At 46.6% G+C, this 11085-nt stretch overlaps 1 protein-coding gene across 2 annotated transcripts; it reads right to left on the bottom strand.

Moving 5' to 3' along the window:
* Positions 1-90: 90 nt before the first annotated feature.
* On the bottom strand, positions 91-10900 carry LOC120949292 (protein ABHD1). 2 transcript variants are annotated; one of them, XM_040366507.2, is made up of 5 exons: positions 10755-10900; positions 4264-4450; positions 3581-4172; positions 2934-3070; positions 91-2845 (listed from the first exon to the last, which is right to left on the bottom strand). In XM_040366507.2, the coding sequence occupies exons 2-5, from the start codon at positions 4366-4368 to the stop codon at positions 2381-2383; spliced, it is 1299 nt and encodes a 432-aa protein (XP_040222441.1). In that variant the 5' UTR covers positions 4369-4450; positions 10755-10900; the 3' UTR covers positions 91-2380. The 2 variants fall into 2 exon arrangements, with proteins under 2 accessions (XP_040222441.1, XP_040222440.1); XM_040366506.2 differs by lacking the exon at positions 10755-10900 and adding an exon at positions 7170-7325.
* Positions 10901-11085: the final 185 nt, after the last annotated feature.

Below are 11085 nucleotides of genomic sequence, written 5' to 3'. Positions count from 1 at the left end.
GTTTTCGGTATCTTGGTTATATGGGTTGGATCCCCTGGGATTCATAGTGAATTCTCATTCAAGGACGCCAAAGAAATCACCATTGCCCAATTCCTAGAGTCAGTGTAATCTTTATTTCAATCCGGGAAAAAATCGCTCTCTGTTTGTTACAGTTTTTATCCTGTGTTAACATGTTCGTATTTGCAACAATTGAAATCGGTAGTAAAAATGTGAAACACGGTTGTTGTTGTTGTTGTTGTTGGTTGGTTGGAAACGTTTGTTATACTAAAACTATCAGAACGAGCAAGAGAGTGCGGGTTTCAAAATGGGAGCCAGCTGCAAGCACGGTTGTTGTTATATATACATAATTTAAGAAAACCAAACCCAACAATTGATAGGAGTGTGAAACATAGCACTTTTGTTCGGTGAACAAATTCGTTCAATTACTTGTTAACTGCCCTTTTAATAGAGTAACATTACCATATTTCCCCACACGGCACCAGCAGACCAACGTTTATGGGAATTATGGGTTGTAAGCGTAATCTATGCCGTGCCAAAGCGATTAAAACAGAAACTTCTCTCGTCATTCGCGCTTAACATCCTGGTTCGTCCGTTTGTCCTAGGTTAAAGATCAATGTTTGCAATGGATATGTGGAAACTAGTGTTATTGTAGAACTGTTCTTTTTTTTCTTACCTTTGTAATGGGATTTATTCCACGTTCGAACTACCTACTTGTTTCACCTTTTTATTCTTATTATTTAGAGTCCTAGCATTTAATGTTTTATTAATTGGATTGCTTGTTTTGCATGCCCTTTACTGCGCTTTTTACTACTTATTATTATCATCAATTATCTGCATGCATTAACATTTTCTTTGTACGCAAATATAATTTGATGTAATCTATAGAACAACGTCATTTTTAACAACTCTCTCTCTGTCTCTCTGCTTCTCTCTATTTTGCTAACGAGTCTTATCTCCTTCCTTCCGATAGTTTTTAACTATCGCCCCAAACAAACAATACTGCTGTATTTAGTAACGATTTTCTTCTCACTCTTCGCCAAACGGCAAACACGTGGCCACAACGCGAATGCAACGTAAGCGAATCCACCAAGGGACCAGAAACTCAACTTACTTCAGCTGCAACTGTAACAAAAGGGTGATCCTCCTCAGTCGACCCTTAACGCGCATCTTCTACTACCTAATCTACTCGAAATCGAACTTTATTTAAAATAAGTCTTCTGTTACACAGGTATTCACTATTCTAAGCAGATTTGCAGAAAGTTTTAAATATGTATAAGACACTACCACACCCACGACGCTCCGTTCGGTCCGGCAAATATCCTTCTAAAAGCCTCTGCCACCGGAAATGGGCATCTTTTTTTCTCTCTCTCTCTTTCTCTCGATACTAATTTAAGATACAGGATGCTTATCGTTTTAGCGGTTTTTTTCTGCTTTCTAAGGAACAAAAAACGAAACCAGATTTAGCGGCTTGTAATCACCACCACCAGTAGCAAGCAACTACGGAATTTGTTATTCGTTGTTCGAGATAAAGCCTTACCAGGGTCATTGGTAATTGGTCAACCAGGGTATTGAGTTTTCTGTGAATTTCTGGATGTGTATGTGTGTGTTTGTGTATCGGTCTGTTTGTTCAAATGTGAGTCCTGAGAAAAATTACGAATGTTTTTCTTTTCATTTCTCTACCTACAATTATGTATTCGTAACGTTAATTTGTTGCTTAACTCGCCCCTAAATTGTGCGGGAGGGAACGGGCTTCCTAACGCTAGATATTTTTTGGGATTTTTTAGGACATTTTGGGATAAAGTGTTAACGAGAGCTGAGGGGGGCGGAGGACAATAACCATACAGCGCCGCCGCAGCATTTTGCTTCCTAATTTGTTTTCGTTTTTTATTGTATGCGCTAGCCCCATCGTCTCTATCACATGCGGTTTTATTTATGCTTTGCCAATTGCTGCGCCACTGTGTTCCGGTGGCCGGTTTGTCGCCAAGCTTACGTATTAGCACCAGCGGCTTTCTGAAAGCGCAAACTTCGGCTGGACGTATTAATTAACTGTGCCTACAGAGAAAACAAACTAAACAAAACCATGGTCTGGTCTTTTTTTCCTGGATGATTTAGCTCCCGAATCGCATCCCAAGTTTGTGCGCAACTAGTAGCGTACCATTGCGGCTTTCTTTTGCGTACTGCCTGTTCACGGTGCGCAACGCGGTGCAGCAGTAGAAGTGGCCGAGAAGTAACGCTCGCCTGAAATGCTGACAAGCATAGACGAGACGTTTCCGTTTTGCATCGGAACTGCACGGCATTAGCAGGAAAGGCATACCCGCCCGGTGCCGGGCATTAACACCTAATGCAACGCCACACCGCAAGGAGCAGCAACCCGGCCACTTTAAAAGGGGATGGACTTTTTCCTTATCGCACTGGCGGCACCGAGGGCCGATTTGTTCGTCGGCGAGCCCGGCACGGACGTGGACGCGGTCAGGTTGTGCTCCATCATCAGCTGGGCCGTGCGGTAAAACTCATTGTCCGGATCGAACAGGGCGGCCGAGAAGTACTGGCTAAAGAGCCGGCCCATGTACTGGTCCTTGTTGGCGGGCCACCAGCCCTCCAGGAAGCCGATGTGGCCGCCGCGCGCCGTAATCAGGATGGCAACGTGGGACGAACCGGCCGCCGCCTTGATCGGGATCGCATCGAGCGGCTGGAACGGATCGTCCGCCGCACTCAGACACAGCAAAGGCACTTTGATCTGGTGTAGTTTGTTGTGAAGCGTGGCGTCCGTGTAGTAGCTGTCCACATCCTTGTAGCCGAAGTGTTTCGAGGTGAACGCCGAGTCGAACTGTTTGATCGTTTTGCTCTGGGAGTGGGACATTGCAAAACAGAGTTGTAAATTGTGGGAAACAAACTATACAAATATGGTGAAGTTATACACCGATACAACGTACCTGAAGTACTTGGTTCATGTCCCATTCGAACTCTTCGCCCCGCAGTATGTCGTACTTGCTCACTGTTCGACACAGGCTCGAGGCTAGATGCCGGCCAAGAAGATTGTTCAGTATCGGCTGCTCAATGCTGGCACAACCTACGAAGAGTAAGGAAGAAGCAAACAGAAGCAAATTCATATTAATAACAGAGTAAAGTAAAATGTTTTAATTGCCACCTTTTTGCGGAACGTTCTGGAACGTTAATCCCGTTCGCTTAGCTGTTCGTGCCTCACCGCTATAACACGTGGGACCCAACCGCACATGACGCCGCTGATAAATCGCTCAGCCGTCGGCACAACATTTGGCACTGATAAGACCCCAGACGCCCTTGAGATTAATGGTTAGTCAAAATTAATCACAGCGCAATGTTGTGCTTCTTTCTTCCTCGCTTTCCCGGATCTTGCTTCCTTGCTCCGTTACTATTCACATCGATCCACATCCGGGTTGGCAGTGAAACGACTAACCAGCGCCTTCCCCATGTAGTGCCACAAATCGATACTATTCAAATCAACCACAACACCCACCCCGAGGGCCAACGGCGTGCAACTGTCATCCTGCGACCCGCGATGTCAAAGCGATGTACAAAATTATTGATAAGCCCCGCCTACCTTTGTGTACGTCCCACGGTACGGAGATAATTTTGGCCGCGGTCAGGATCGATTTTGCCTCGTCGCTGTGGCGCGCCAGATAGTTGCCGAGTATTAGGCCACCCATCGAGATGCCGGTCGCACCGATGCGGACGTGCGGGTTCGACTGCTTCACGTGCTTCACCACCTCGGATAGGTCCTCGCAGTTGGAGGCACAGTAGAGGCGCGGCGTCTTGAGTGCGACACCGCCCAGCCCCCGGTTGGTGAACACGACCGTCCGGATGCCGATGCGGTTGGCGGCCGTTACCAGGCACTTGATGTACTCGGCCTGCGATTCCCCGGTCAACCCCGGCAGGATGATGATGACCGGCGATTCGGGATCGCAACCCGTCTCCAGCCAGTCGAGCGCTACCTCGCCACCATCCTTCAGGGTGAACACTTCCCGCCTATACTCGACCAGCGGCATGATGTTCGAGCGGATGATGCTAGCGAACACGGTCTGTGCGCGGCTTTCCACGCACCAGAACGTGGGCCAGAATTTGTTCTCCAGCGTGGGGATGTGTTTGCGCAGGTACTTCTTGAACGGTCCGTTCGAGACGGCAAGAATTGGGCGCTAAGGGGGAGAGGGGAGGGGGAGGTGTTTGCATGAGAATTACAAATACAAGGTGTTTCGAAGTACGGTGTGCTTGAACAACTATACATACCTTGACCACTTCCATCAAGTAGTAGATGAGATAGCCTACTAGGACTATCGCCACCAGATGCCATCGGGGCAGATTGGTTAGGTAAGTGTACAGGAAGGACAACATTGTTGGGCAACCGAAACTGCAGTCGTGCTGAAATGTTCTGATGCCTTTACCTCTTTTCCTTCTAGCTAGGGTGTAGTGTTTTCTGGAAAAGAGAAATGAAAGTTTGCTGGTTAGAAAGACGCTTTTTGAGGTGCAGATAGAATCATAGCTAATCACTGAAGATGGCAGAAATGCGGAATCAACTGCGATCTGACTCTGAAAACTTCGGAACCATCTCCGGATGGTGGCCTCGACCAGCATTTTTTGGAGTCGTCTTGAGCCGTAATTGAAGTCATCCAGAGTAGGAGTCGTCCGATGACGTCCAGAGTCGAAGTCATCTGGAGTCATAGAAGTCCAGAGTTGAAATCGGCCGGAATTGGAGTCGACAGGATTCGATCAGAATCAGCCAGAATCGACCGAAGCTGACGGGAGTCGGAATTGGCCGAGCTCGGTAGGTGTCGGAGCCAAAGACGGCCGTTGCAAGGACCCTGTCGCAAAACATTGCTGTCGTCGCCATTACTAGAAACAAAGACCAACTCCGGCCTACGCCGGGCGGTATTAGAAGTTCCGATTTTACCAGAGTTCTGACTAACAATAACCGGAGTTGGATCGGAGTTGTGGGTGCGCTTCAGAGAGCACATCACTAAAACTGGAGTTGTCGTAAGCCTGTCCCACAGCGGACTTCAAGGTATGAAAATGTCTCAAACTTACAAACCGTTCGAACATTTCTTCTTTGCTTTTGCAAGTAGACCTCTGGGCCGACCTTTGCCAGTGTGGCAAAGAACTGAAATAGGCCTAAACATTTTTCCAAGCGCCACCAACAACATACCAACCAACTTTCCACAGCCACCATCGCACGCGCGTGTTCAACTATGGAGGTCATACACACACACACACACACACTGCACGAAAACCGCAGCCCCGGTCGTTCTCGACGAGTCTGAAGCGCTTGGCAGTTCAATGTTCTGCATCTAGTGCACAACACCGCACAACACCGCGCTTTGCATCGATTGCATGCGCAAACGAATGCATCCGATTGGCACAAGTGCAGCCAGTTAGCATAAGGAGAAACGCAACATCGTTCGAGGGCAACACCAAGGGTCGATCGATAAAGCGCGCTCTGGCAATCGTGAATCGATCAAATATATATGAAGGTAACATCAGTGTCCAGTGTCCTTTTTGGAGGGTGGATTTGTTTTGTGAACGCTCCCTCCAGTTGAAGCAACAATGCCGACGAATTTCCAAAGAAATCATTTGTTGCTCCACGCGGGCACGTGTGCGTGATTTGGTAATGAAGTGGAAAATTCGGCTTAATCCGGAAAACAAATCAAGCACTTTGGAGCGAGAATGGACGCAAGTTCTAATGTTTCTCTTTTTCTAATGTTTTTTTCCCAGCTCTTTGATGTAGGTGCGGGGGAATTAACTAAACTTCTCTGATTCTTCGGTGTGTGTGCGGCCTCCTGCCGAGCGATATCTGACCACACGATAAGGAGACCAATTCGTCGTCATTAAACGCCATCATGCCATGCGACGCGAGTTCCTTCTCAACGTCCCCGTGGAAAAAATCAATATGTAAAGGTCAGTGGACGCCATCAGCAAGAGGAAAGGTAGGCCTTGGGTTTCTGGTTTCGGAACAATCGAACCACAGTGGCACTGCGTGCCGGAAAGAGACTTTTTTTAGAAGATGGGGTTTTGATATGGAAGTAAAATCAAAGTAGCCACAGTAAAAATCAAAGCCGTGGGATTTTTTCTCGCTTTTAGGGTAGCGGTGTAACAATTTGAGTTCTAAAATGGTTCTACACACTTTGTCTGCTTTAGTAGTTGTTGCCTAAGAGTGCTTAGTGCCAACCAGCGAACACAAACTATTGGACCCAACTCGTTGTTTTGCGCCAACCACAAACGATCTTTGCCCTCTCGACGGCGTCGGCAGCGACGGCGGTGGCGACCACTCAGACGAGTCGAGAACAATATATTACACCCGCAAAAAAAACGCACCCGCCACCAATCCGCTTGCTAATCCTATAAATACAAAAGCCACCATCAAACAATCTTTCATCCATTCGCACCACGGGCGGACCACTTAAGGCGAGCGAGCCCGGGAAAAATTGGGGAAAGGGTACCGCGCACACGAGGTTGCTGTTTTTGCGCAAAATGCACGCGACAATCACGTTTCGCGTGTTTGCTCTGCCAACACACTCTTAGCATACAGTCTTCCCATCTAACGTACACAAACTCTCGCTCTCTCTCTCTCTCTCTCCCTCTCTCACCAATGTTCTCTACCATCTGTGCACGGGGTGTACGCACGATCGAAAGCTCTAGATGCCGCCGGGGCGCGATCACACACACGCCATATGTTTGCGGTGCTGATTTTGATCCGCCTTGTGCAAATAAGCCGAAAATGTTTAAGGCCACCTTTACCGTCAAGCGGTATGCGTAGTACGCACGGAACGGAACCTACGTCGAGATTACACTGTTATCGGAGTTTGTGCTAGCGGAGTGTGCACTAGCGTCACTGATAAAGGGCAGTAACTACAGCACACAGACGGCGGCCGGGAAGGTTAAGCTCACATTATTCATCATGCCATTGTGATCGTTTGTCCCCTGTTTCGTGTGTCATTATTTTGTTTTGCGGCTGCTCCTTATCATAACGGATCGGTTGTTGTGTCGGGCCACTTCCGCAACTGTGCTGTGCTCACGTTTTTTGCAAAGCGAATTCTCTATCCCAATGGCACATCATTAAATTAACCCATTCAAAAAACCATACTGTCCGCGCACCACACCGCGTCAGATGACTGTTGTAGTCCCCGTATGAGATCACTCACCACCAACAACACCACCTTCGCTGAACGCACTGTTTTAACCTAAACAAAACGACCGGGCAGCACACGCTGTACGCGCTCGCTCTTCTACGACGGTTTGGCCTAGCCCTAGCTACGCCGACGAATTCGCGCACCGTACTGACGAAGAGTGCGCGAAGCTCGCGCGACTTAATACTCTCTAGCGCACCGCGAGCGCATCCGACTCGCGCACAACCATGACGTAAGAAGGGATCGGGGTACCGGGCCTCTCCGGTAGCGGCTCATCGATGCGCAAGACATCGACAGTGACCCGGTGGTGTGCGTTTGATGCTTCATGCTCACATGTTCACTACCACTTCCCACTACTTATCACCTTGGCGGAGAACGGATCGTACTTTTTTTTTTACTATGCGTGCATCGGGACGGACCGTTTGACAGCATATCGGGACGGACCGTTTGCATAGCCTTGCAAAAGCCGGACGCGATCGGCTTTGCGTGCGGGATTATCTCGTGACCGCGGGGGGATTTGGGGTCGTAGCGAATGGATTCGCGGTAGCAACAATCACGTAAGGATCGAGGGTGGTTCTAGGCCGGGCGATGGTGGGGGGGTGTGGGGCAAAGTTTAGTGGATTAATTGTCGGTTTCAGATCGATTGAGGCTTCGATGGACTGCTACTGCTTTGTGTGCACTGTGGAGAATGATGTGATTTCTGGTTTTAACATACCCTTGCTAAAGGATAATGCATTATTGAGGTTTATTTTAAATATTGCTCGATGTTGCAGCCATTGTAGCTAATAATTTACTAGGATTTAAACCACTATTCAATGGAACTGGTGAAAAAATCATTCAGTCCAATGAGAAAGAGGCGTTGGAGCGGCCCGTAACTGATTCCTAGGCTTCAGGGTAAAGGAACATTAACATCGCATCTTCTTTAATGATGATTGAAATCGATAGGTATTCTATCTCAAAGATTTTGCTCAGTAAATAGCCATCATTGTTGAGAAGAATGCATAAAAGATCCCATACACAATTTAAGTTTAACTCCAAAATATTGCATTTTCAACAAGTACATAACATTAATTCGTTATCTAGCTATACAAATTCTCAAATACAATGCCCGGTAAATGTTCAGGATTAGTTCCAGAACCGGTATGGGTTAAGAATCAATTTCAGGATTGCTATAAGATTATGAACAGTTGCTCGTAGTGCATAGATTCGGGACCATTTCTAAGGAATGTACGGGTTTGGAATCTGTTCCTGGATCACTATGAGGTCAAGATATAGTACAGGATCTGTATGGTGCTTCCAAGTGTAGTCAAATTGTCGTCTGGTGTTTCCAAGCACTTTGGAAACACTTTATATGTGTCCAAGTACATAGGAGACACTAGTATGACAACCGATTCAGGATCAGTTCTAAGATCGGGTTGGGTTATATGTAAGTTCTTGGTTCTGGATGAGTTCAGGATGAGCACATAGGCAAGCATAGATTATGTAAAAGTTCGGTATGGTTGCGAGATCACTTCCAGAACCGATATGGATTTTGGTTCACTATCAGGATTCGAGGGGATATGAGTTCTGTATAAGTTCTACGATCTTTACGTGCTTGAGATCAATTCGAGGTTCCGATAAGAGCTATGGGAAAACCCTTTACGCGTACCCCAAAGATAGTATATACCTTGCATCTCAATGGATATCTTTTGAGTGAGTTTCACTGTCTTTTTTATGTACTAAGAATACTAAACTTCTTAAAAGCTTTAAGATAGTCACAAACATAGGTTAAAATATAATATTCTTGGAATTATCGTATGAAAAACTGACTCCTGGGCTTGCAAATTTAACTATTTGTGCCACAAATTGATGTAGCATACTCAGCATTTCTGATGAATTTCCCTGTCTTCTTTTGCGCCTTACGCTAATACATACAGCGATTGTGGCATCGATGCAACCTAATAAATAATAATGCTTCTTCCACCAGCGGAAGAAATGTGTTATTAATCTACCTTTATCATACTTCATTCTCATTCGCTCTCATCTATAAAACAACATAGCTAGAGCATTGTGTAACACATGTGTTCGCTTATAAGAAACCTCGTTTTTGGGTTTCAAAAAATCGCCCAAAAAACGCGTTTCGTTTGTTGGCATACACTTTGGTAGTGCAAACCGAAACCTCACAAGACCCAAGCAAAGTGCTGTTTTCCATTTCAAAGGACCAATAAGCTCCTCATACCGGTGGTGGTAACAACAACAACACCCAGTACAAGCAAAGCATCGAGTGAAAAATTAATAATTGATAGCAACTATCCGGCCTTCCGAGCCAGAGTATGAACATACACTTCAAGTGCAATTGTGTTGTGTTTCCCACCGTTTTTTTCCTGTCCAATGAATATACAAAAAAGGAAAGGAACATACAAAACCCTCTCACATGATGCTTCGGTGTTTGGAGTACTGGAGGTGGCTTTTACTCCTTTCCATTTCCATTATTTGTCTTTGTTACTGTGCTGTGGGGCACACAACCTTTTGCAAACGAACGTGCGAATATTTAAACGCGACATTAGCCCAGCAAATCGGTACAAATCTACAACACCGATCGACAAACTCTGGGCTGGCGCAACGGGACCATCAAAAGTGTGTCCATGAGTAGTTTATTTAGACATCCCAAAACATCCGCATTGCCAAATTCGGTGATAAGAAGCGGTCACACAGAGCGGTCGTCAGCCTATCAGAGAAGCTTGGGAATGGTTTTGCAATTCAATTCAACGCTTTTTTTTTTTCTTGTGCGAAGAAGCATGTGCGCCACATAAACCAAAACGTGGCAATCACGTGTCCAACGTGCCGCCGCTGATCCGTTTGCCCAAGTGAAGAGACGAATAAAAAAACGAAATTTCTCATCCATTAAAAACCCGCCTGGCCTCCTAGCCCAAGGATGTATCGTAGAGCATCCATAAAGCATTTGTCTGTGTGTGTGTGTGTGTGTGTGTGTGTGTGTGTGTGTGTGTGTGTGTGTGTGTGTGTGTGTGTGTGTGTGTGTGTATGTGTGTGTAAGTGTGTGTCCTTTTGAAACACTGAAAACATAGGTGGGCATGCACCGTTGTTCTTCCAATTGTCCTTTAGCCTTCCGAAGCGCTTTCGACCGGTACAAGAAGGTACGGACAGGAGGACGACGTTTGAATGGCCAGCATGTGTGTGTGTGTGTGTGTGTGTGTGTGTGTTTCTATTGAGTGGAGTGGTGTTGCCACCCGTCCGTTTCGCAATTTTTGCCAGGTGTGATTTATGTCACCGTGTGACGCCTACACACACCGGGACCGACCCGAGCGCGTTGGCAAAAACACACTCACAAAAAGTGCTGTAGCGCCCTGTCCGTAGAAGATGAATAATGTTCGGCCGCTTGTTTGCTGTTATTGGGTGCACTTTCACAGCTGTCCTTTCATTCCCGTCCTGCCCTAGGCAATGGTCCTGCAGTAAATAGCTGCATCCCCCCTCCCTTTTTTTGTTGGAATGAGCCAATAACAAAAAGGGTTTTATTTGTTTGTAATTCTTCCCTTGCGCTGGAAAATTCCATTATTGCAGCAGCATGTTTTCTGGTTGTTGTTTTTGGTGCCACACACATACCTGCTGCCTGTGATTCCTGTCCTCGGGCGATCGGTTAACTTCCATCCAAGACACGCGTTCCGTCGCCGTTGCCGTCTTTGCGCACCGTTTTTACACCGTAAATTTACACGGACCACCACATTCAAAACCCACCGAAACCGAAACAAAATCAATCAGCAGCAGAAAAGCCCCCTTATACACATTCACACACAGCTGGAAATGAGACAGCTTCTTCTTCTGCTTCTTCCTTTTCCCATTTGGTCCCCGGAGCGCATCCGATGCGGATAAAACGCGATGTAACACAGCAGAGCGGTGTGGCAAACGTGATACAACCGACTGACGAAAACGCGCC

The sequence above is a fragment of the Anopheles coluzzii genome, chromosome 2 (genome assembly GCF_943734685.1).
Source record: "Anopheles coluzzii chromosome 2, AcolN3, whole genome shotgun sequence".
NCBI classification, from domain to species: Eukaryota; Metazoa; Arthropoda; class Insecta; order Diptera; family Culicidae; genus Anopheles; species Anopheles coluzzii.
The sequence above is the reverse complement of the archived record's forward strand: the minus strand, read 5'-3'. Positions and strand labels throughout refer to the sequence as shown.

Coding starts and splice junctions, on each gene's coding strand:
- LOC120949292 (XM_040366507.2), bottom strand. CDS start 4,368: ATGTTGTCCTTCCTGTACACTTACCTAACCAATCTGCCCCGATGGCAT. Junction 4,173..4,263: donor ACTTGATGGAAGTGGTCAAG/GTATGTATAGTT, acceptor TCTCCCCCTTAG/CGCCCAATTCTTGCCGTCTC. Junction 3,071..3,580: donor ACCGTGGGACGTACACAAAG/GTAGGCGGGGCT, acceptor TACTCTTCGTAG/GTTGTGCCAGCATTGAGCAG.